We start from the raw sequence: 27,031 nt of genomic DNA on the forward strand, positions 1-27,031 counted from the left end.
CCCCCCCCCCCCCCCCCCCCCCCCCCACCTTCCCCCCCCCCCCCAACACCCCCCCCCTTACTCCAACACCGCCCCACCCCCCCCCCCCCCTTCTCCTCACCCACCCCACACCCTCCCCCCCCCCACCCCCTCCCCCCCCCACCCCCAACACCCGCCCCCCCCCCCCCTCGGCAGTGTCAATTTCAGCGGCCAGCTGATTGTTTCAGTGAGAGCAGCTTCCCTCTCTGGATCAAAGTGAGCCGGCCGCTGAAATTGGACACTGCCCGCTGCTCTCTCCCTCCCAATCCAACTTTTAAGTTTAATGTTCTGATTGGAGGGAGAGAGCAGCCGGCAGTGCTCAATTTCAGCGGCGGGCTGATTATTTCAGTGAGAGCAGCTTCCCTCTCCGGAGCCGGCCGCTGAAATTGACACAACTGACAGTTGGGGTCCATCAGCCCCCCCGCGGTATATCGCGAACCGCGGTATTGCGGAGCGCGGTATAACGGGGGACTACTGTATCAACAAAACCAAAACCAGAACTTGCTGTTATTCTGTTATCAATATTTTTGTTTCACTTCCCCTTTTAGAAATGGCTTGGACTTTTCAAATGGCCTGCAAGAACATTTACAGCACTCTGGAATGTTAGTATGTAACAAATTAGATCCATGGTTGTTTTTCCACAGGTTAAATGCAACGAACAGCCTAACAGGGTAGAAATTTATGAAAAGACAGTGGAAGTCCTTGAGCCAGAGGTCACTAAACTTATGAATTTCATGTATTTCCAGGTAAGCAATCAAAATATAATTATGCGGAGGAAGACTTATTTAGCCCACATCTGTCCAGAATAACTAATGTTTTCCGATTGAAGCTTATAATTAATTAAATTACTTCAAGGATTTTGCCTACTCTACTCTCTTTGGGAATCTATTGATTCATCTTATGTGAGGAAAGATTTGCAGATATCAGTACTAAATTTGCCTTTTATTGGCATCAGCCTGTGACGCGTCTTGCTTTCACCTCAGTTGAAAGAAATTGTATTTGCATTTTCCATACTGTTGATTTATACTTCACTAAAATCGTAGCTTCCTTCATGATTATCTGCAGCGTTTCTTTGTAACTCATACCTCTAAGGCTGGAGATTGTTAACCTTGTGGCTTTTTGCTTTGTCTCCAGGGCTAAATTCTTCCAGAACTGGGTGCAGGTGTAGTTTGACTAAAAAACTGTGTTGTTTGATCAAGACCTCCTTTCATTCTAGTGTTTTGACTGTTTGATAAGCATTCTATTGACTTTGTTGACTGTTTGCTCATTGTTGGTTGGATTAAGACTCTTGGGCTGGTTTAGCTCACCAGGCTAAATCGCTGGCTTTTAAAGCAGGCCAGCAGCATGGTTCGATTCCCATACCAGCCTCCCCGGACAGGCGCCGGAATGTGGCGACTAGGGACTTTTCACAGTAACTTCATTGAAGCCTACTCGTGACAATAAGCGATTTTCATTTCATTTCATTTCATTTTTCAACTTTAGCTATCTAAACAACACCGTGGAGTGTTTATGTTGCCCATTTTCCTTTCACAGTACAGGATTTTACATTTGTGTCCATTAAACTTCATCTATTGTTCTGCCCACTTGCAAATTTTGTTGCCTCATTCTGCAATTTCCAAGCTGCTTTCTTCAATTCCACTACTGTTTGGTATCATTTGCAAAGTTAACCAGTTTTCATTGGGTTTCTGAATCCAAGAGGTCGGCCATTCGGCCCCTTGAGCCTACTCCGCCATTCAATAATGTCATGACTGACCTGTTGTTTCGAATTCCAAATTCCCTTCTATCCCAAATATCAGTTGATTCCCTTGCCTAACAAAAATCTATCTACCTCTGCCTCAAAAATATTCAATGACCCGGCCTCTTCGGCCTTCCGAGGCAGAGTTTCAAAGTCGCACAACACTTCAGAAAAAGAAATTCTCCTAATCTCTGTCCTAAAAGGTCAATGTCTAATTTTAGAACTGCAGCTCCCTAGTTCTGGACTCATCCATGAGGAAACAAGTGTTCCACATCAGCATTGTAGCAGTGGTTTGCACTGTTGCTTCACAGCGCTAGTGTCCCAGGTTTGATTCCGTCTTGGGTCACTGTCTGTGTGGAGTCTGCACGTTATCCCTGTGTCTGCGTGGGTTTCCTCCGGGTTCTCCAGTTACCTTCCAAAGTCCAAAGATGTGCTGTTAGGTGAATTGGACATTCTGAATTCTCCCTCTGTGTACCCGAACAGGCGTTGGAAAATGGCAACTCGGGGCTTTTCGCAGCAACTTCATTGCAGTGTTAATGTAAGCCTACCTGAGACAATAAAGATGATTATATTATTATGAATGGTATTTAAGGGGCGGCACATGGCGCAGTGGTTAGCAATGGGACTGCGGTGCAAAGGACCCAGTTTCGAATCCCTGCCCTGAGTCACTGTCCGTGTGGAGTTGACACATTCTCCCCGTGTCTGCGTGGGTTTCATCCCCACAACCCAAAGATCTGCAGGTTAGGTGAATTGGCCACACTAAATTACCCCTTAATTGGAAAAAAAAATAATTGGGTACTCTAAATTTTAAAACAAATGGTATTTAATGGTATTAACATAATGATATTGATTGAATTGGTTGAGCTTCCACATCACATTGCTGGTCTATGCGTTCCCTATTCTCATGGTCATCTCCGTATTGTCAGACTGTACATCTGTCATTTAAATTATGGTTGAACTCAAATATTCTACATACGGGGTTTGGAAGATTGAAGCCATTGTTCTCTCCGTTGCCAAGAAACGCCAACTCTTGAGATCCACTCCATCTCCCTTCCTGGCTGCTTTTTATAGCTGAACAGATGGCATGTAGCATCTAAAAAATGAACATAGGAATTGGGAGCAGGAGTAGGCTATGCGACCCGCAAACCTGCTTCATATTTTGGTAGGATCATCGTTCATAGAATCCCTACAATGCAGAAAGAGACCATTTAGCCCATTGAGTCTGCACCGACCCTCCGAAGGAGCACCTGACTGAAGTCCACTCACCCACCCTATCCCTGTAATCCTGCAACCCCACCGTAACCTTTGGACACTAAGCAATTTAGCATGGCCAATCCACCTAACCTCTTTTATGTTTCAATATCTCTTTCTTCTAAACTCCAATGGACACAGGCTATGCAACCTGTCTCAGATAACCCCACCACCCCAAGAATCCGTGGAGTTAACCTTCTTTGAACTGCCAATATTCTGTGTTCTGTTTGATGAAGAGTGGAACTTTGAACCCCACGTCTTTTCAACCACCAAGACAGCTTCACCTCTGTTCCAACATTATTCATCGCCAAGATCTTTATTGACTCTAGACCTGACTTTTCCTGCATGGTCCTGCCTGCCGTCTAAAATTCACCCTCCGTAAACTCTGAATTGAGAAAAACGTTGTCGTTGTACTTTGTTTCACGTCAATACACGAATGACCAAAATCACAGCACAAAAAGCAGGTTTCTCAACTCCAGCAGGTTGGTTTTGTGTTCAAGCAGTCGTCCTAATCCTATGTGCCGATTCCGTTTCTATTTCATTTATCTTCCTTCTCCTTCAGCCATGTGTCGAACCTAGCTCCCCATCACCCAATTTGTTGTTTCCCTGTGCGGTTCAACCCCCTTCTCTTTCACATTCCTTCAAAAATGTTGTGTCTACTTATTGGAACTTTATCCTAAGTCCCTCTTGTCCTTCACCTTTCAAGCAGATTGGTAAAGCTAGAGACAACACTATGCATGATAGTTTGCTTCATTCGTTATTGGCAAAACATTTTCTTTCAACATTTATACTGAACAATGCACATCAACCTAATACCTAACCATTCATGCACAAATTTTTAGTGAGGAACTATAAAGATGATTTCTCCAAACATGCTCTGACCATTGGGCCTCGAAGGCAGCAGCACTTTCTTTCTAAGTTTAAAAAAAATACATTTTTGCTTTGCTAAGCTATTTTAAAAAAAACGATCTTCCTGTTGGATGGATGCAGCACTCTGATGCCTTATGACCACCAAGTCATTGAAACTGTTTGCACAACAGAGATGACAGACCGTACATCTTTTCACACCGTACTGATACCTATTGTTGCTTTTCCTGAACCATCCTACAAATGATCTTTGATGCATCCTCTCATAGTAGTGTTGATGTTTTTTTACATTGCAACAACTTCCCCCTTTAAACTCCCTGAGAGGAAAAATCATGTGTTTTGAAAGATTTCTGACAGTAATCCTAAGAAATTTCTTCTTCAATCTTAATGTTTTGAACCCAATATTTTCACACCTAGCTTATTTTTATTTTATTCATTTATGGGATGTGGGCATCGCTGGTTAGAATAGCATTTATTGTCCATCTCTAGTTGGCCTTCAGAAGGTGGTGTTAAGCTGCTCTGAGGAGAGGTTAGTTAAACTCTGTCTGTTCTCACTGGAATGATGGAGGTTGAGAGGTCTATAAGATTGAGTGGCATGGACAGAGTGGATAGTCAGAGACTTTTTCCCAGGGTAGAGGGTTCAATTACTAGGGGGCATAGGTTTAAGGTGCGAGGGGCAAGGTTTTGAGGAGATGTACGAGGCAAGTTTTTTTTACGCAGAGGGTAGTGGGTGCCTAGAACTCGCTGTCAGAGGAGGTGGTGGAAACAGGGGCGATAGTTACGTTTAAGGGGCATCTTGACAAATACATGAATAGGATGGGAATAGAGGGATACGGACCCCGGAAGTATAGAAGATTTTAGTTTAGACTGGCAGCATGGCCAGCGCAGGCTTTGAGGGCCGAAGGGCCTGTTCCTGTGCTGTACTTTTCTTTGTTCTTTGCGAGGTAACTTTTTTACACAAAGGGTGGTAAAAATATGGAACGCGCTGCCTGGGGAGGTGGTGGGAACAGGTACGATAGTGGCATTTAAGGGACATCTGGACAAATACATAATAGGGTGGGAATGGAAGGATACGGACTCTAAGTGCAAAATGTTTTAGTTTAGGCAGGTACTCTGGTGGTGCAGGCTTGGAGGGCTGAAGGACCTGTTCCTGTGCTGCATTGTTCTTTGGTTTTTGCTTTCTTGAACTGCTCCAGTCCCGGAGGTGTAGATACACCCACAGTGCTGTTGGGGAGGGATTCCAGGATTTTAACCCAGCGACAGTGAAGGAATGGTGATATATTTCCAAGTCAGTCTGGTCATGAGGTGGAGGGGAATCTCCAGATTATGGTATTCCCAGGTATTTGCTGCTCTTGTCCTTCTAGATGGTTGTGGGTTTGGAAGGTGCTGCCTATTGGGTGGCATGGCAGCACAATGGTTAGCACTGTTGCTTCACAGCACTAGGGTCCCAGGATCGATTCCTGCTTGGGTCACTGTCTGTGCGGAGACTGCACGTCTCCCTGTGTCTGTGGGTTTCCTCTCACAAATCCCAAAAGACGTACTTGTTGGGTGAATTGGACATTCAGAATTATCCCGCTGTGTACCCAAACAGGTGCCGGAGTGTGGCGATTAGGGGGGTTTCACAGTAACTTCATTGCAATGTTAATCTTTATTGTCACAAGTAGACTTACATTATTATCATTAAGGAACCTCGGTGAGTTCCTGCAATGCATCTTGTAGATGGTTCACATGGCTACCACTGTTCGTTGGTCGTGGAGGAATTGAATGTTTGTGGAAGGGGTAGCAATCAAGCAGGCTGCTTTGTCCTGGATCGTGTGCGTGTGCCTACTGTGCTTTGATGATGCTGTTTCCTCTATACTTACTGTTTCCAATGTTCTGTTGACTGACTTCACATCTTTTACCCTACATCAACTTTACCTCATCCAAAACTTTGTCTATATCCTAACTTTAAAAAAAAAATTTTTTAATTGAAAAATGTTGAATTTGTACAACAACATCGAACCATAATAAAATACCAACAATAACAATAATGATAGCAATCATAAACATTCGCCCCTCCTCAATGAACAACACAACATATTAACAACAACTTAAATTAACACAATGTTATGTTACATAACCGTAGAGAAAAAAAATAGAAACTATAATAAGGTCGTCCCCCCACCCCGCCCCGGGTTACTGCTGCTATTGACCAAGATACCTATCTTTGAGCCAGGAAGTCCAGAAAAGGCTGCCACCGTTTATAGAACCCTTGTATTGATCCTCTCCGGGAAAATTTGACCCTCTCCAATTTTATAAATCCCGCCATGTCACTGATCCAGGTCTCCACACTTGGGGGCCTCGCATCCTTCCACTGCAGCAAGATCCTCCGCCGGGCTACTAGGGACGCAAAGGCCAAAACACCGGCCTCTTTCGCCTCCTGCACTCCCAACTCCACCGCAACTCCAAAAATCGCGAGTCCCCACCCTGGTTTGACCCTGGATCCAACCACCCTCGACACCGTCCCCGCCACCCCCTTCCAGAATTCTTCCAGTGCTGGGCATGCCCAGAACATATGGGCATGATTCGCTGGACTCCCCGAACACCTGGTGCACCTGTCCTCACCCCCAAAGAACCTACTCATCCTAGTCCTGGACATGTGGGCCCGGTGCAGCACCTTAAATTGGATGAGACTAAGCCTCGCACATGAAGAGGAAGAGTTGACTCTCTCCAAGGCATCCGCCCAAGTCCTGTCCTCTATCTGCTCCCCAAGTTCCCCCTACCATTTAGCCTTCAGCTCCTCCACTGACGACTCCTCCACCTCCTTCATTACCGTATAAATGTCAGACACCTTCCCCTCTCCGACCCACACCCCCGAAAGCACTCTGTCCATCGCCCCCCCTGCGAGGGCAGCAAAGGGAAGTCCTCTACCTGTCGCCTAGCAAACGCCTTTACCTGCAAGTATCTGAACATGTTCCTTTGGGGGAGCCCAAATTTATCTTCCAGTTCCCCCAGGCCCGCAAACCTCCCGCCAATAAACAGGTCCCTCAATTTACTGATGCCCACCCTTTGCCACATCCTAAATCCCCCATCATTGTTCCCCGGGATGAACCACTGATTTCCACCCAATGGAGCCTCCATCGAGCCCCCTGTTTCCCCCCTATGCCGTCTCCACTGTCCCCAGATTCTTAGGGTCGCCGCCACCACCGGGCTCGTGGTATACCTCTTAGGAGAGAGCGGCAACGGCGCCGTTACCAGGGCACCCAGGCTCGTACCTCTACATGACGCCATCTCCATTCTTTTCCACACCGCCCCTCCCCCCTCCAACACCCATTTACGCACCATTGACACATTGGCCACCCAATAGTACCCCAAAAGGTTGGGCAGCGCCAGCCCGCCTCTATCCGTCCCTCGCTCCAGGAAAACCCTCTTCACTCTCGGAGTCCCATGTGCCCACACAAAGCTCACGATACTGCCGGTCACTCTCCTAAAGAAGGCCCTGGGGATGAAGATGGGCAGGCACTGAAAGAGGAACAAGAGGGGCAGCAGGGTAGCATGGTGGTTAGCATAAATGCTTCACAGCTCCAGGGTCCCAGGTTCGATTCCCGGCTGGGTCACTGCCTGTGTGGAGTCTGCACGTCCTCCCCCTGTGTGCGTGGGTTTTCTCCGGGTGCTCCGGTTTCCTCCCACAGTCCAAAGATGTGCGGGTTAGGTGGATTGGTCATGCTAAATTGCCCGTAGTGTCCTAATGAAAGTAAGGGTTAAGAGGGGTGTTGTTGGGTTACAGGTATAGGGTGGATACGTGGGTTTGAGTAGGGTGATCATGGCTCGGCACAACATTGAGGGCCGAAGGGCCTGTTCTGTGCTGTACTGTTCTATGTTCTATTACCATTGCTTTTCTATTCTCCCCCTTTCCCTTCTGAGCACTTCCCTTCATTTTGACGGACTGCACCCTCCCCGCCAACGACAATGGCAGCATGTCCCACCTCTTGAACTCCTCCTCCATCTGATCTACAAGCCTGGTGAAATTATGCTTGTGAAGAGTCCCCCAGTCCCTGCCCACCTGCACCCCCAGGTACCTAAAACTCTCCTCTTCCCGCCTAAGCGGGAGCCTACCAATTCCTTCCTCCTGGTCTCCAGGGTGCACCACAAACACCTCACTCTTGCCTAAATTTAGTTTATAGCCTTAAAAGGACCCAAACTCAGCTAGCAGCTCCATCACCCCCGGCATCCCTCCCACCGGGTCCGCCACATAGAGTAACAGGTCATCGGCATACAACGACACCCTATGTTCCTCCCCACCTCGCACCAAACCTCTCCACCTCCCTGAATCCCTCAACGCCATCGCCAACGGCTCGATTGCCAATGCAAACAACAAGGGGGACAGGGGGCAACCCTGCCTGGTCCCACGGTAAAGCCGGAAGTACTCCGACCTCCTCCCATTCATGGCCACACACGCCATCGGGGCCTCATATAGCAGCCTCACCCATCTAATAAACCCTTCAAATCCAAACCTCCCCAACACCTCCCATAAGTACCCCCAATCTATCGAAGGCCTTCTCTGCATCCAGCGCCACCACTATCTCAGCCTCCCCCTCAATCGCCGGCATCATGATGACATTCAACAATCTCCGCACATTCGTGTTCAGCTGCCTTCCCTTCACAAACCTTGTCTGGTCCTCGTGTACAACCCCTGGCACACAGTCCTCTATCCTGGTGGCCAGGATTTTTGCCAGCACCTTGGCATCCACGTTGAGGAGAGATATGGGCCTGTATGAACCACACTGCTGGGGGTCCTTGTCCCTCTTTAAGATTAACGAAATCAGCGCCCGCGATATCGTCGGGGGCAAAGTCCCCCCTTCCCACGCTTCATTAACTGTCTGCACCAGCAAGGGGCCCACTAGGTACACAAACTTTTTATAAAATTCCACCGGGAACCCATCTGGCCCCGGCGCCTTCCCTGACTGCATCTGCCCAATCCCCTTAACTAGCTCCTCCAGCTCAATCAGCGCCCCCAACCCCTCCACCTGCTCCTCCTGCACCTTCGGGTAAGAAAGCCCGTCGAGAAACCTCTCCATTCCCCTCCTCTCCACCGTTGGCTCCGACCGGTACAGTTCCCCGTAAAAGTCCTTGAAGACCTCATTCACCTCTACCCCTTTCCGCACCACAGTCCCACTCTTGTCTCTCACTCCAGCAATTTCCTTAGCCACATCCCGCTTACGGAGCTGATGAGCCAGCATCCTACTCGCCTTTTCACCGTGTTCGTACACTGCCCCTTGTGCCTTCCTCCACTGTGCCTGCGCCTTTCTAGTGGTCAGCAAATCAAATTTAGCCTGTAGGCTGCGCCTCTCCACCAACAGTCCCTCCTCTGGTGCCTCTACCTCCAGCATCTTTCCCACCAGTCTATCCCTCTCCCTCCTCTTGCTCCTCTCCCTGTGTGCCCGGATGGATATCAGCTCCCCACGAATCACTGCCTTCAGGGCTACCCAGACCATCCCCACCTGGACCTCCCCCGTATCATTCACCTCGAGGTACCCCTCAATACTTGCCCGGACCCTCCTACACACCTCCTCCTCCGCCAACAACCCCACATCCAACCGCCACAGCGGGCGCTGGTCCCGCACCTCCCCCATCTCCAACTCTATCCAATGCGGAGCGTGGTCGGAGATTGCAATGGCCGAATATTCGGCCTCCTCCACTCTCGGAATCAGTCCCCTACTCACCACGAAGAAGTCTATCCGAGAATAGACCCTATGTACGTGGGAGAAGAAAGAGTACTCCCGTGTCCTCGGCCTCACAAACCTCCATGGATCCACCCCTCCCGTCTGGTCCATAAGCCCCCCCCCGATCAGACCTCCCGCCTCTAGATCCGGGACCCGTCCCAGCATACGCCTCATAAAGCCCGCATCGTCCCAATTTGGGGCATACACACTAGCAAGTACCACCTTCTCTCCTTGTAGCCTGCCCCTAACCATAACATACCTACCCCCCTTATCCACCACCACCTCAGATGCCTCAAACGACACATTTTTCCCCACCAGAATCGCCACTCCCCGGTTCTTCACATCCAACCCAGAGTGGAAAACCTGCCCCACCCACCCCTTCCTCAGACACCTTCAGGTGGGTCTCCTGAAGCATTGCCACATTTGCCTTTAGCCCCCTCAGATGAACAAGTACCCTCGACCGCTTCACCAGCCCATTCAATCCTCTCGCATTCCAGGTGACCAACCGGATCAGAGGGCGTCCCGCCCCCCTCTCCCGTCGACTAGCCATAGCCCGTTGACTGCCCGCCCCCGGCCAGCACCCCCCGCCCGACCCAGTCCCCACGGCGACAACACCACACCTCTGTCCCCCCGGCCCCAACCAACTCCTTCCTGACCCTGCCAGCAGCAACCCGGTATTCCCCCCCCCCCCCCCGGCTAGGAACCCTCCTAGCCGCGAACTGTCCTCCATTGTACTTCCGTGGGTCAGCTAACTTCTGCTGTCCCCGGAAACTCCCGCCAAAAACCTGACCCCTCCCAAAGTGGGATCATTCCCCCATCCTATCCCTTCTCCAGGCACCGCTCCATCGCGGGGAAGAACCAGTTAAGGCCCCCCCCCGCCCCCGTCATTGTCTCCACCCCCCAGCGCCGCAACGCAGGAAACCAGAGGAAAGCCCGCGCTTTCGCACTGCCCCACCACACCCTTCTGACGCAGCTCCCAAATACCAGCCCCACTCCATACTTCCAACCCGATATAGAATACAACAAACCCCCCCCCAACCCTCCCCGCAAGATACAAAACTCAAACAATGCCCCACAACAAAAAACAGAACAACACCCCCATAAATAACCATATCAAAATTACAAAAGTACAGAAAAAGAGAACACCGCAACAGCAGAAACCAGCAATAACGTATTACAACCGACCCCCCAACCCCTAGTTCGAGTCCAGTTTCTCCGTCCACACGAAGGCCCACACCTTCTCCGGGGAATCAAAATAATAATGCCGGTCCAAATATGTTACCCACAGGCGCGCAGGCTGCAACATTCCAAACTTTATCTTCTTCTTGTAGAGCACCTAATTCGTCCGATTAAATCCGGACCGCCGCTTAGCCACCTCCGCACTCCAATCCTGGTAGATCCGTACTACCCCATTCTCCCAGTTGCTGCTCTTCACCTTCTTGGCCCAGCGCAGCACAAACTCCCAATCACTGAACCGGTGGAACTTCACCAGCACCGCACGCGGGGGTTCATTCTCCTTAGGCTTCCTGGCCAGTACCCTGTGGGCTCCCTCCAGCTCCAGGGGCAGATGGAAAGATCCGGCCCCCACTAGCAAGTTCGGCATCGTAGCCACGTAGGTTGTCAGATCCGGCCCCTCCAGCCCCTCCGCAAGGCCCAAGATACGCAGATTTTTCCGCCTCATGCGGTGATCAAGCTCCTCGAAGCGGTCCTGCCACTTCTTGTGGAGTGCCTCATGCCCCTCCACCTTGCTCACGAGGACCACAGCCGCCTCCTCTCGTTCAGTGGCCTGCGTCTGCAACTCCTTGATGGCAGCACCCTGGGTCGTCTGAATCTCCGAGAGCCTTTTGTTCGTTTCCTGCAGAGAGCTCAGTACCTCAGCCTTGAAATCTGTAAAACAGCGCAGGAGAGCAGCTTGCTGCTCCTGGGCCCACTGCTTCCACTCCTCTGGAGCTCCGCCGACCGCCATCTTGGATTCCTTCCCCCGTTTTTTCTGGGGAGCTGCTGCCATTTTTTCCCCCTTTCGAGTCATGAAATGCGGAGAAAGTCGATCAGCACACCGTCTCCCACTGGGAGGCGTCGAAAAAATTCCGTTTTGGGCTCTAAAAAGAGCCGAAAAGTCCGTTTGAAACGGGAGCTCCCAAATGTGCGGCTTCCTACGTCATCGCCGCCACCGGAAGTCATCTATATCCTAACTTGAATGAAATCCCAGTCACCCATGATCCTTGTACTTTTATTAGCTACCTTATCTGATCCAGCAATGACAGAATTTCACAGTGTTCATCCTTGTTTTCAAATTTCTCTATGACCTGGCTGTCCCTGGTCTCTCTCATTTCCTCCAGCTCGTCAACATTCCCAGATATCTTGCGTATCTGGATTTTAGCCATTGCACCATTGATGGTTTTGTCTTCAGATGTCTAGGCCCTAGGCTCTTGAATTCTCTTATTATACCTCCCCTCTCTTTCTACTTCTCTCTTCTCTGTTTTCTCCTTTAAGATGCCCATTAATACCTATCTGTCTTTACTGTTATCTGTCCTAATATCTGTTGTGACTTGGGTGTCAAATTTTGATTGGCGCTGCCCCCTGTGAAGCGCTTTCTAAAATTTTGTTATGTTCGACACACGTGATAAATTGAAGTTGTTGTGTAAATGTGACTGCCGTTAAGTTCAGTTTTGCTTTTTTGCAATTGGTGGAGATGTATTTAAAATACGGACATGAACCTGATTTACACACCTAACCTTATTTGCCTATATTCAACAGCGCGATGCAATTGATCGGTTTTGTAATGAGATGAAGCGACTATGTCATGCAGAGAGGAGGCGAGACTTTGTTTCAGAAGCTTACCTTCTCACACTGGGAAAATTCATTAACATGTTTGCTGTATTGGATGAGTTGAAGAACATGAAATGCAGTGTGAAAAATGATCACTCTGCGTACAAACGGTGAGGCTTCATTTTGTAGTTTTTTTTTTTAAGTAGTTGTATGTTGGTACCTAAGGCCTGAAATTTGTATTAATGATTTCATCAATGTTAAAACAGAATACTTTGAGGTGCAATGTCAAAGTTAATTCAAAAGTTGTAATATTGGTACATATTTTAGAAGTATGGGAAGAGAATGGATTGTGCAAATTTATCAGGTGCATTTCCTGAGTAATATTTAAGAGGAGCAAGTTTTGATTAACTGCAGTAACGACTCGAGTAAATCAGAACTTGGAACCTTTCTGACAACATTGGGGTAGAAAGTATTGAGTTTAAATCTAGTTATTTATTTTGCAAAGGGTTTGATTGAATAGGGGCATCTTACAGGCAGAATTTCCTGATTGGCAATGCTCAGGCAAGTTGAGCAGTACCACACTTATATAATTCCTGACAGGTTAAGGAGTCATGAGAAGGGAAATAAATAAAGAATAAACTCGCAACTTCCAAATTGGGTGAAAAACCTAATTCTGTTGTAAGATCATAAATTTAATGGACGTTATTAAATTAAATTAAATTAAATTCAATTCAATTCAATTCAATTCAATTAATTCTTAAGAAGTTTAAAAGTTATTTTTACGTAACTAATCTATTCCCTTTACCTGCAGAAACCATAATGACTTGAAGAGCAAAATAAAAACAAAGTCTCTGATCAACATTTAGTTGACCATATGCAAACTTAAACAGATCCCAAGTGATTTTGTGTTTTGACTAAATGTGTCTTTCATCAGTGCACTGTTTAGACTTGAAAGCACTGGTATACTGCACAAACCTCTAATTGTGATAGGTAGTTTAACTTGTGGATGCACTGCTTCATTTTAGCGTAATTCCAGTGTTATCATCTGCACTTCAAACTAAAGAGAGCAGGAGTGAATTGAAAATCCTCATTGTTATTAGCCTCATCTTTGTTTGCTAACAATACAGGCAGTGCAATTCATTATTGCAGTAAGCATCAATTTCATCAGAGGGCAGTATTAACCACTCATTTTGAATTATGTTAAATTTGTGATTGTGTTGTAATAATTGTTCCGCTTCATAATGCTGAGAGAATTCTAATTTTAAATGGTAGAAAGGGGTAGTTAAATGTGAAGGAACTTAAACTGCATATGCACCAACTGTATAAATGTTTTGTTATGTATAATAATGACTTCGGGACAAACACTGAATCACTCACTGCAGCTAAACTTTATTTCAGAGCTGCTCAGTTTCTTCGTAAAATGTCAGACCCACAATCTATACAAGAATCACAAAATCTCTCCATGTTTCTTGCAAACCACAACAAAATTACTCAAGTAAGTGTGTTCTATACAGTCAATTTTGATAATTTAGCTTTTATTGGGCCTTTAAGAAGGACTCTGAGTTGTTACTACTTGTTTTTACCAATCTATTTGAAAATGCTAATTTACCATCTGTACTTCATGCAAAATATTATCATTGTGTTATTGTGTCATTCAGGGTCCTTTTTTTTGTTTGAAGTTTAAAGCTTGCATAAAATAGTACTGTATTGAGCAGAGAGTTTGACTGGATAGCGGGTTCCCAAACTGGATGCCGTGGGGGTCTGAGAAGAGGTGAGATGGGGGCGGTGAGGTGTGTGCATGTGAGAGTGAGGTGAGCAGTGCTCCGAAAGCTAGTGATTCGAAAGAAAACCTGTTGGACTAAGAATGTTTCTCAGGAGTTCCTTCGGTACTCTTGGGAGCGCAAAAGAGCTCTGTGGCTGGAAACGTTTGGGAAACCCTGGACTGGATGATTTTGTGGAGGGGAGTATTTCTGTTTGACATCCAGTATTGGATGCACAGAAATTTTCTAGTACTAAAATATTGTAAAGACTGAAACCATTGATTTTGATTTCCGCTCTAATTTCTGTTCCCTGGCTGCCAACTCTACATCTCTCCCTGCCAACAATCTAAGACTAACCAGTCTGATTGCAATCTTGGTGTCATATTTTTGATTCCAAGATTAGCTTTTCACCGCATAGTTGATGCTCCATGACTGGGACCATCTATTTTCATTTCTGTAACATCATCCAACTTTCCCCCCAGCCTTATCTGCTCTTGAAAACTCTTCTGCCCATGTCTTAATTTGCACCAAGCCCCTTTCTCCTCTACCCACTTGTGTTCACTGATTTACATTGGCTCTTAGTCCAGCAGAATCTTAACTTAAAATGTTACACCCTCTTTGATTGAATCCCTCATGGTCTTGTCCCTCCCTGTCTCTCTAATCTTCACTTGCCCTACAACCTGCTGAGATATCTACACTCATCTGATTCTGACCTCTTCTGCATCCCCAGTTATAATTGCTCGACCATTGATGGCCTTGCCTTCAGCTGCCTTGGTTGAAAGCTCTGGAATTCACTCCGTACACAGTGCCACGTCTCAACATGCTTTCTTCCTTTAAGACACTCTTTGACCAAGCTTTTGGCTGCCTGACCTAGTATCTCCTGATGTGGCTGTGCCATATTTTGTTTTGTAATGCTGCTGTAAGAGCTGGTACAGACTCGATGGGCCAAATGGCCTCCTGCACTGTAAATTCTATGATAATCTATGATTAATCTAGGACAGTTAGGGTGAGACAACCCCCCCCCCCCCCCCAAAAAACAGGGGTGGTCACCTGGAATGTTCGGGTCCTGGGGGACCCAGTCAAAAGAACATGGGGCGTTTAGAACATAGAAAAAAATACAGCACAGAACAGACCCTTCGACCCACGATGTTGTGCCGAACCTTTGTCCTAGATTAATCATATATTATCATAGAATTTACAGTGCAGAAGGAGGCCATTTGGCCCATCGAGTCTGCACCGGCTCTTGGAAAGAGCACCCTACCCAAGGTCAACACCTCCACCGTATCCCCATAACCCAGTAACCCCACCCAACACTAAGGGCAATTTTGGACACTAAAGACAATTTATCATGGCCAATCCACCTAACCTGCACATCTTTGGACTGTGGGGGGAAACCGGAGCATCTGGAGGAAACCCACGCGCACATGGAGAGGATGTGCAGACTCCGCACAGACAGTGACCCAAGCTGGAATCGAACCTGGGACCCTGGAGCTGTGAAGCAATTGTGCTATCCACAATGCTACCGTACTGCCCTTAAGAACAAATTAATCTACATTCCATAATTCTACCGTAATCCATGTACCTATCCAATAGCCGCTTGAAGGTCCCTAATGTTTCCGACTCAACTACTTCCACAGGCAGTGCATTCCATGCCCCCACTACTCTCTGGGTAAAGAACCTACCTCTGACATCCACCCTATATCTTCCACCATTCACCTTAAATTTATGTCCCCTTGGAATGGTTTGTTCCACCCAGGGAAAATGTCTCTGACTGTCTACTCTATCTATTCCCCTGATCATCTTATAAATCTCTATCAAGTTGCCCCTCATCCTTCTCCGTTCTAATGAGAAAAGGCCTAACACATTCAACCTTTCCTCGTAAGACCTACTCTCCATTCCAGGCAACATTCTGGTACATCTCCATTGCACATTTTCCAAAGCTTCCACATCCTTCCTAAAATGAGGCGACCAGAACTGCACACAGTACTCCAAATGTGGCTGTACCATGGTTTTGTACAGCTGCATCATCACCTCACGGCTCTTAAATTCAATCCCTCTGTTAATGAACGCTAGCACACCATAGGCCTTCTTCACAGCTCTATCCACTTGAGTGGCAACTTTCAAAGATCTATGAACATAGACCCCAAGATCTCTCTGCTCCTCCACATTGCCAAGAATCCTACCGTTAACCCTGTATTCCGCATTCATATTTGTCCTTCCAAAATGGACAACCTCACACTTGTCAGGGTTAAACTCCATCTGCCACTTCTCAGCCCAGCTCTGCATCCTATCTATGTCTCTTTGAAGCCGACAACAGCCCTCCTCACTATCCACAACTCTCGATCTTCGTATCGTCTGCAAATTTATTGACCCACCCTTCAACTCCCTCATCCAAGTCATTAATGAAAATCACAAACAGCAGAGGACCCAAAACTGATCTCTGCGGTACGCCACTGGTAATTGGGCTCCAGGCTGAATATTTGCCATCCACCACCACTCTGACTTCTATTGGTTAGCCAGTTCGTTATCCAACTGGCCAAATTTCCCACTATCCCATGCCTCCTTACTTTCTGCATAAGCCTACCATGGGGAACCTGATCAAATGCCTTACTAAAATCCATGTACACTACATCCAATGTTTTACCATCAGCCAGATGCTTTTTCACCTCCTCAAAGAATTCAATAAGACTTGTAAGGCAAGACCTACCCCTCACAAATCCGTGCTGACTATCCGTAATCAAGCAGTGTCTTTCCAGATGCTCAGAAATCCTATCCCTCAATACCCTTTCCATTACTTTGCGTACCACCGAAGTAAGACTAAGTGGCCTGTAATTTCCAGGGTTATCCCTATTCCCTTTTTTGAACAGGGGAACGACATTCGCCACTCTCCAGTCCCCTGGTACCACCCCTGTTGACAGTGAGGATGAAAAGATCATTGCCAACGGCTCTGCAATTTCATTTCTTGCTTCCCATAGAATCCTTGGATATATCCCGTCAGGCCCGGGGGACTTGTCTATCCTCAAGTTTTTCAAAATGCCCAACACATATTCCTTCCTAACAAGTATCTCCTCGAGCTTACCAGTCTGTTTCACACTGTCCTCTCCAACAATATAGCCCCTCTCATTTGTAAATACTGAAGAAAAGTACTCGTTCAAGACCTCTCCTATCTCTTCAGACTCGATACACACTCTCCCGCTACTGTCCTTGATCGGACCTACCCTCGCTCTAGTCATTCTCATATTTCTCACATATGTGTAAAAGGCCTTGGGGTTTTCCTTGATCCTACCCGCCAAAGATTTTTCATGCCCTCTCTTAGCTCTCCTAATCCCTTTCTTCAGTTCCCTCCTGGCTATCTTGTATCCCTCCACGCCCTGTCTGAACCTTGTTTCCTCAGCCTTACATAAGTCTCCTTCCTCTTAACAAGACATCCAACCTCTCTGGTCAACCATGGTTCCCTCACTTGACCATCTCTTCCCTGCCTGACAGGGACTTGCATATCAAGGACACGCAGTACCTGTTCCTTGAACAAGTTCCACGTTTCCCTTGTGTCCTTCCCTGACAGCCTATGTTCCCAACTTATGCACTTCAATTCTTGTCTGACAGCATCGTATTTGCCCTTCCCCCAATTATAAACCTTGCCCTGTTGCACGCACCTATCCCTCTCCATTACTAAAGTGAAAGTCACAGAATTGTGGTCACTATCTCCAAAATGCTCTCCCACTAATAAATTTATCACTTGCCCTGGTTCATTACCAAGTACCAAATCTAATATGGCCTCCCCTCTGGTCGGACAATCTACATACTGTGTTAGAAAAGCTTCCTGGACACACTGCAGAAAACACCACCCCATCCAAACTATTTGATCTAAAGAGTTTCCACTCAATGTTTGGGAAGTTGAAGTCACCCATGACTACTATCCTGTGACTTCTGCACCTTTCTAAAATCTGTTTCCCAATCTGTTCCTCCACATCTCTTCTGCTATTGGGGGGCCTATAGAAAACTCCCAACAAGGTGACTGCTCCTTTCCTATTTCTGACTTCAACCCATACTACCTCAGTAGGCAGATCTTCCTCGAACTGCCTTTCTGCAGCTGTTATACTATCTCTAATTAACAATGCCACCCCCCTGCACCTCTTTTGCCATTCTCCCTAATCTTATTGGAACATCTATAACCAGGGACCTCCAACACCCATTTCTGTCCCTCTTCTATACAAGGTTCGGTGATGGCCACCACATCGTAGTCCCAAGTACCGATCCATGCCTTAATTCACCCACCTTATTCCTGATGCTTCTTGCGTTAGAAATGTACACACTTCAACCCATCTCTGTGCCTGCAAGTACTCTCCTTGGTCAGTGTTCCCCACTGTCTCACTACACGCTTTGGTGTCTTGAATATCGGCTTCCTTAGTTGCTGGACTACAAATCCGGTTCCCATTCCCCAACCAAATTAGTTTAAACCCTCCCGAAAAGGACTAGAAAACCTCCCTCCCAGGATATTAGTGCCCCTCTGGTTCACATGCAACCCCGTCCTGCTTGTACTGGTCCCACCTTCCCCAGAATGCGCTCCAATTATCCAAATATCTGATGCCCTCCCTCCTGCACCATTCCTGCAGCCACGTGTTCAACTGCACTCTCTCCATATTCCTAGCCTCGCTATCACGTGGCACCAGCAACAAACCAGAGATGACAACTCTGTCTGTCCTGGCTTTTAACTTCCAGCCTAACTCCCTAAAGTCGTTTATTATCTCCACACCCCTTTTCCTACCTACGTCGTTGGTACCAATGTGCACCACGACTTCTGGCTGCTCACCCTCCCCCTTCAGGATCCTGAAGACACGATCCGAGACATCCCTGGCCCTGGCACTCGGGAGGCAACACACCTTCCGGGACTCTCGCTCGCGACCACAGAATCTCCTCTCTATTCCCCTAACCATTGAATCTCCTATTGAATCTCCTTGGGGGCAGCACGGTAGCATGGTGGTTAGCATAAATGCTTCACAGCTCCAGGGTCCCAGGTTCGATTCCCAGCTGGGTCACTGTCTGTGCGGAGTCTGCACGTCCTCCCCGTGTGTGCGTGGGTTTCCTCCGGGTGCTCCGGTTTCCTCCCACAGTCCAAAGATGTGCGGGTTAGGTGGATTGGCCATGCTAAATTGCCCGTAGTGTCCTAAAAAAAAAGTAGGGGGGGGGGGGGGGTTGTTGGGTTATGGGTATAGGGTGGATACGTGGGTTTGAGTAGGGTGATCATTGCTCGGCACAACATCGAGGGCCGAAGGGCCTGTTCTGTGCTGTGCTGTACTGTTCTATGTTCTATGTTCTATTACCATTGCTTTTCTATTCTCCCCCTTCCCTTCTGAGCCCCAGAGCCAGACTCAGTGCCAGAGACCTGGCCGCTAGGGCCTTCCCCCGGTAGGTCATTTCCCCCCTCCCCGCCCCAACAGCATCCAAAATGGTATACTTGTTTTGAAGGGGAACGGCCACGAGGGATCCCTGCACTGTCTGCCTGTTAGTTTTCTTTTCCCTGACTGTAACCCAGCTACTCTTGTCCAGTACCTTGGGTGTGGCTACCTCCCTGTAACTCTTCTCTATAACCCCCTCTGCCTCCCGGATGATCCAAAGTTCATCCAGCTCCAGTTCCCTAACACTGTCTCTGAGGAGCTGGAGTTGGGTGCACTTCCCGCAGGTATAGTCAGCGGGCACATCGGTGGTATCCCTCACCACCCACATCCTACAGGAGGGGCATGCAACTGCCCTAGCCTCCATCCCCTCTTACCGTACAGAATATAGCTGCCCTGTGGACCAACTGGAACTCCGCCCTCTGACTCTGCTCCCAGTCAGCTGCACTCTTTGTAAACTCCTGGCTCCCTTCTCACTCTTTGTGGAAATGAAATGAAAGGAGCACCTTGCTCCCTCCTCACCTAACTGCCTCAGTCACCAAACTCACTATAGCACTCAAATGCACCAAATTCAGCACTCCCTCAGTCACCAAACTCTCACTATAGCACTCAAATGCACCAAATTCAGCACTCCCTCAGTCACCAAACTCACGAGAGCACTCAAATGCACCAAATTCAGCACTCAGTGCAAACAAAGTCTGCACTGTAGCTGGATCACTTCTAGACTGTGACTCTAGCCTCTGAAAACTGGCCTAATCCAATTAAGTAATTAACAAGCTCCAGCTGCAACTGCCAACAAGTAGAACCTTTGTTTAAAGCTGATTGAAAATTCACCTCCTTCTAAACCAAACAGCAACTTTTAAGTTATTTAACTAAATAAAAGAAAGACTAGACTTTAGATAAAAATGAACGCTTATACTCCCTCAGTCACCAAACTCTCACTATAGCACTCAAATGCACCAAATTCAGCACTCGGTGCAAACCATGTTTGATCATTTATAGAGTCTGGGGACTGACGTGGTGTTTCACCAGGAAACCCACATGCGCGAGTGGGATCTGGCGTGTCCTGGGAAGGCTTGGATAAGCCACGTTTTCCACTCAGGGTTCGACAGCAGGGCCAAGGGGTGGCAATTCTTATTAATAAAAGGGTCCGGTTTTGTTTGGAGAAGATAATCGCAGACGCGGGCGGGCATTATGTTATAGTCTTGGGGGTATTAGAAGTGAAACCGGTGGTGTTGGTGAATGTATCCGTTCTGAATTGGGACGATACAATATTCATGAAATGGTTGCTGGTAGCGATACCAAATCATGACACCTATCAATTTATTATCATGCACTGCGTGCTAGACACGAGGGTGGATCGCTGTAGGCACCAAGGTGACTGGTGTCTCGGACTATCCAGGATTACATTTTGAACAATGAAAATGGGAAGGTCTCACCCTCGGTAATATGGGAAGTGCTGAAGGTCGTAATTAGGGGAGAAGTTCTATCCTTCAAGGCACCTGTAGATGCGGAGGCAAGGACCGAGTGGGAAAAGTTGGTAGACACAATTCTAGGGGTTGATCGCAGGTATGTGAACAGTCTATCCCCAGAGCTATTCGCGGAGAGATAAAAACTGCGAACACAGTTCGATTTAATCTCTGCAGATGGGGCGGTGCGACAATTGAGGTGAGCCAAAGGGGCAATCTAAAAGTATTGGGTGAAGGCAAGTCTATTCCTGGCATATCAACTGAAGAAACGGGAGGCAGAGGGGGAGATTGTCCAGATTAGGAAGCAGGATGGTGGGTTGGTCTTGGCTCAGGAGAAGGTGAATGAGGTATTTAGGGCCTTCTATGGAAGGTTATGCAGGTCCAAACTGCCGTGGGATGGGAGGGGTAAGTGGAGTTCCTGGGGGAGTTGGAATTTCCCAAGCTGGGGGAGAAGTTATGGGAAGAGCTAGAGGCTCCATTGGAGTTGGAAGAGATCAAGGAGGCGCTGAAATTCTGGAAGCAGAGTCTGTGAGGCAGGCAAGTCTGGGGCGTTGGTAACGGCTTCGCTTCTGGTGGTGCCGAAGAAACATGCAACTAATCCGGTGGTTGTAGCCACATTAAAAATTTGGAAGCAATTCCATCAACATTTCAATTTGAAGGCTACTTAAGTCAAATGTGAAGTTTAGGGAGTGGAAGGAAAAGAGGTTGGAGAAGGTGGGAGATTTGTTTTTAGGGGGTTGGTTTGCTAGCCTGGGGGAACTGAAGGAGAAATTATGGGCTTACAGATGCTGATGGGCTCCGGTATCTCCAGGTGCGTAGCTGGGTCAAAAGACGTTTTCCAGCCTTCCCGGTGAAGCAGCCTTGTACCATGCACGAGCGGATTTTATCCTGCTCGGGGTCGGAGGTGGCCAGTACATCAGACATATACCAGTGGATGGTGGGGGAGGAAACGTGCTTCGTTGAAGGTGTGAAGGCAAAGTGAGCAGAGGAACTGGGGCCAATTTTGGAAAATGAGATTTGGAGCGAGGAACTGAGGAGGGTGAACGTGATCTCGTCTTGTGCAAGGCTGAGTCTCATCCAGCTAAAGATAGTGTTTCAAGCACACCTCATGAAGGCTAGAATGAGTCGGTTTTTGATGGGGTAATATTTTTTTTGATAGGATAGATGTGATCGGTGTTGTGGGGGGGGTGGTGGGGGCCTGTACACCAAGTGCACATGTTCTGGCCGTGCTCAAAACTGATGGGCTTCTGGAGGACCTTTTTTGATTCTTTGTCAGCTATCCTTGGCATTGGGTTGGAGCCTTGCCCACCAGTGGCAATTTTGGGAGTTTTGGATGTGCCGGAGCTCTGGGCAGGGGCAGGTGTCCTGACCTTTGCCTCACTTGTGACAAGGGGACGGATGCTCTTGGGCTGGAGGCCGATTACACCGTCAAGCGCCTCGGTGGGTGACCTGATGGAGTTTTTGCACCTCGAAGGTCAAGAGGGTTGGTGGAAGGGCTTTACCGTAGATGGCAGCCATTTATAGTATACTTTAAAATGTTGGTCACTGTTAACTGTGGGGAGGGTAGATTTAGTGGTGCGGTTATAGTGTTGTAAGGGGGTGGGGTAGGTGGGTTCTTACGCTTTGGTTGTTATTCTGTGTTATTGTATGCTTTGTATAAAAATTATAATAAAAACCTTCCAAAAAAATTTACTCCAATAGAGTAGTTTGTAAATGAGACAAGAAGTTCACCTATAGTTTATTGAAAAAGTAGCCTGTTTTACTTGCCCCGATACCTGATATTTTCTAAGGTTGTAACTGGTAGAAATGAATTCTGTATATTTGAGTTGAAGGGGACTGTGTGAGACTGTGGCTCAGTTTTTTTCTTGGTAGAAATTAACTTGTATTCTCAAACTTAGAAATGATCTTGAATTGCTTCTTTGACTCCGTTGGCATATGCATATTGTCACGTGATACCAACCAGAGATCTCGTATTCAACCGTAGCTCCCAGATAAACTCCCAGATAAAGAAGAGGAAAAATCAACAAGAATTCCTGCTTTTGAATGCTATCTGGTGACCTGTCCTTGAAAGTTCCCATGTGGATGTCTGGTGATAGGGTTAGGTTTGACTCTACTGTCTCTTTTTCATCCCTAAAGTGGAGTAATTTGCTAATACTTCATGCTTCAGCTCACAAGGAAGGATATCTGCTTACATAGGGTGCTAATGAACTGCAGAAGCATCATAGAAAAAGTCAGCTCTTTCAGGTCCCACCTGAACAGCAAATTGTTTTGTGCAATAAGTATATTTCTTACAAATTCACCCTTATCTTTACAGTCGCTGCAGCAGCAACTTGAAGTTATTCCAGGCTATGAAGAGCTTCTTGCTGACATTGTAAATATTTGCGTTGATTACTATGAGAACAGAATGTACCTTACTCCTGGTGAGAAACACATGCTGCTCAAGGTATTTTATTTTTCATTTCTAAGATAATATGCAGTTTGTATCTATGAAACCTATCCAACTGGAATTAAATCTATGCAATATTTGTTCGGTTTAGTGACTTATGTTGTAACTGATGTAGGTTTATGATAACTTGTTTTCCTTAAATAATTGTGTTTATTGTTGGTTGTGCAGAGCTGAAGCCAAAACAGTAGGTTAGAATAATTTAATGATGTTTAGTCGAGCTCCAAGTAAAAATGTAGGCAGGAAACATGTAATGAGAGAGCTTTCATTTCCCTCCGGGAGCTGGATCAGGAAATAGCATTATAATAGACATCACCAAGCTGAAGATGCTAATAGTTTAGTTACTGTGTGCAGGATTTGGATTACTGCAGCTTTGGTCTCTTGTGACCCTATGGAGGAGGTCTGAACCTGCATACAAATTTAATTGTCGTGAGCCAATTGTTTGTGGGAAGTTGCAGCCAAGTGCAGGATTCGGGTTAAGCAACGTTGGTGAGACGAGAGCCGAGGTGGATGTTGCTTGGAGAAAGAGGAGGGATGAAGGGAGTGGTTTATTTGGGCAGGGAAAATTCAGATGTGGATTCCTGCCACGCACTGAGTTTCTCCTGTATTAAAGCCTTAACCAGGCCGTAGTCACTGGCTGAGGAAGTGGGGATGGAACTGGCTTCTGGGAGCGTTCTTTTTCTTTGTTTATTTGGGGAGGAATGTGTTTTGTGCTCACCGCTGCTTAATTTTGGATAAGGTGTGGTACTTTGTGTTCTCAAATGGGCATTTTCTGAGGAGAGAATGGGGTGTCGCCATTGTCTCCAGAGGTTCTGCCTGAAGGTGGGCGATGAATGTTTGGCAAGACCTGTTGTGCAACTCTTCAATTAGGACTTTCCAGACTGTTTTGGGGATGAGGGACGGTTGGTGCAGCTCTATCAAAGCAGTGTTTTGGGTTCCATTTGGGCACCACTTTTTACTTAGTTGAAGTTAGATTTGCTAATTATTCCTGCAGTCTCAGACCTTCACTCTGTTCTGTGAGAGGTGGGAAAGAGAAAGAAATGCTTCTCAAGAATTAAAATTTCTGCTCGGTTGCTGTACATGGAGGATTAATGTGTGTGCAACAGTGTGGTTCACATTTAACTGCTCTCAGAAATGGCTCAGCAAGACGCTCAGTTGTTCCAATCTGTTACGAAAAAATGTGATCACCCCCAAGAACTTGCAGGGATTCGAGAGGGCAGTTGACCACCATGTTTTCCAGGGCAATAAATGCTGACCATGCCAGCAATGACCTTTTGCCATGAATTAATAAAAAGAAATAGTAAATGTTTTGCGCAAGTTAGGGTGGAAACGGTGGGAGCATTTTTCCCAAACATCGAACTTCTGATTCAATTGAGTGAAAGGGTTACTGTGTTCAGTTGAAAATAATAGGCCTGTGGTTTGGATGGGCATGAACTCTTTAGAAATTGTATTTTGGAATTAAAACCTTGGGTTCTTGTGCAGGGAGATTAAAATTCTAGCTATTTTATTGTTCGACTTGCCTAAAAACAAATTGCATAATCACTTCTATGGCAGTGCACAGCCGCAAGAAACACTGTCGCTACACTGGTTTTGGATGGCAAATTTCATAGCCAGTGCAGAGTATTAGTGGGGGGATTTGTATTGAATAATTTTGAAGTGGTACAATATGTGAAATTTAACACTTTAAAAATGTGTTCCCAATGATAATGCCATACTTGCATTTTCAGTGCATTTTGAGATAGATTAAATGTTACTGTGAAATAAACTGATAATGCCTGGAGAAAATAGTTTATGCGATTGTGTTTCATGACATAATTGTCACACATTTCATGTCTTCCCTGCAACGCACTCTCCATACAACTGATTTGGCACATGCGGCTAGAAATCTTCCTGTATTGTATGGTGCAAGGCACATGAGGTGGCTATCCCACATTTTCATGTCGGTGCAGAATTAGCACTATAACTTGAATGGAGAGAAAGAGTTAATTTTTTTATTGGTTTTGATGAAACATCATTGACAAGAAGCATTAACTCTTTCTTTCTGAGTTGTTGAGTTTTTCCAGCATTTTCTGCTCCTATTTCGGATTTCCCGCATCTGTTGTACTTTATTTTTGACCTTACCATAATTGAATGTGGATTAATTTGGGCATATGTGGGTATACATCCATTCCCACGTTGTTGAGTCTGGCTGGAGAGCAGAGTTCCGCATTTGCTTGTGAATGCAAATGAAATGAAATGAAAATCGCTTATTGTCACGAGTAGGCTTCAATGAAGTTACTGTGAAAAGCCCCTAGTCGCCACATTCCGGCGCCTGTTCGGGGAGGCTGGTACGGGAATCGAACCGTGCTGCTGGCCTGCTTGGTCTGCTTTAAAAGCCAGCGATTTAGCTGAGTGAGCTAAACCAGCCCCTATGTTGAGCATCTTGACAAAGCACAGTACAAAGGCTGTATAACATGAAGCCAATATTATAGTTGGCTATAAAACATAAGAGTACAAGCTTTTTTTTTGGTTTTTGAAAATACCTTTTTTAGATATTGTATTTTACCACATTCTCCCCATGTCTGCGTGAGTTTCACCCCCACAACCCAAACATGTGCTGGTTAGGTGGATTGGCCATGCTAAATTGCCCCTTAATTGGAAAAGAAAAATAATTGGCTACTCTAAATTTACATAAAAAATATATTTTATTTTACATGCAAAGTTAACACAAAATGGGAACTTTTTGTAGGTGATGGGCTTTGGACTGTACCTCATGGATGGAGCAGTGAGCAATATATACAAGCTGGATGCCAAGAAGAGAATAAACTTGAACAAGATTGACAAATTTTTTAAGGTGAGTAGGTAGATGTTATTTCCACTTGATCTAATGAGCGCAGTAAGAGTTGTTTTTTTTGCCTTGCTTGGACCTGTTACAAGTCGCGTACTGTGTTATGGGCCAGGGTTTAGAGAACCCCAAAGTGTATCTTGGAGTTCACCTGACCCACAACTTTTAATAGATTGTGGTATGGGGAGCACACGGCCCACTCTACAGGTGTACAGCAGAAATGGAAAAGTATTTTTTAAAGCAAAACAATGTTTATTCTAGGAATTCAAGTTAACCTTTTTAAAACATACAGTGAACATCTTAGCAACCATTAATTCAAATACAACCGCCAAAGACTACAACACTAAGTAATCCTTTAAGCTTTCCTTTTAACAACCATAAGGCTTAAAAACAAAACCTTTAACAGAAGCATATCAGGTTAAAGTCACTATTGAGAGCAGTTAATAGTTTTAAATCACCAAAGTATTGATTTATAGTTTTTGGATTACAGAGGGAGAGACTCATACACCTTCTGGCTGTGACTGCAGCTATCCAGCTCTGATAACGAAACTAAAACACACCCTGCAGCAAACAGCCTAAAACAAAAGTAAAAATCTGACAGACAACCCAGCTCCACCCACACTCTGACATCACTGATAAACACCCATTTCTTAAAGATACATTTCTTAAAACACCCATTTCTTAAAGGTACTCTTACATGACAACTGCCAGTTTTTTGTATCTATCTGGACTGTACTTCATTCGTCAGAAGAAGTCTTAATATTTTTTCTTTTCCCTTTTATATTATAGATTAGACTTTT

At 46.3% G+C, this 27,031-nt stretch overlaps 1 protein-coding gene across 1 annotated transcript in view; it reads left to right on the forward strand.

The window, feature by feature from the left end:
- The first annotated feature begins 655 nt into the window (after nucleotides 1-655).
- cyfip1 (cytoplasmic FMR1 interacting protein 1) overlaps nucleotides 656-27,031 on the forward strand; it is a 189,018-nt gene continuing 162,642 nt past the window's right edge. The window contains exons 1-5 of the mRNA XM_038819028.1: nucleotides 656-764; nucleotides 12,331-12,512; nucleotides 13,741-13,837; nucleotides 23,279-23,407; nucleotides 26,136-26,240. Coding sequence (XP_038674956.1) covers nucleotides 744-764; nucleotides 12,331-12,512; nucleotides 13,741-13,837; nucleotides 23,279-23,407; nucleotides 26,136-26,240 — 534 coding nt within the window. The 5' untranslated portion in view covers nucleotides 656-743. The remainder of the gene's footprint in view (nucleotides 765-12,330; nucleotides 12,513-13,740; nucleotides 13,838-23,278; nucleotides 23,408-26,135; nucleotides 26,241-27,031) is intronic.

Source organism: Scyliorhinus canicula, chromosome 14 (genome assembly GCF_902713615.1).
Source record: "Scyliorhinus canicula chromosome 14, sScyCan1.1, whole genome shotgun sequence".
NCBI lineage: Eukaryota > Metazoa > Chordata > Chondrichthyes > Carcharhiniformes > Scyliorhinidae > Scyliorhinus > Scyliorhinus canicula.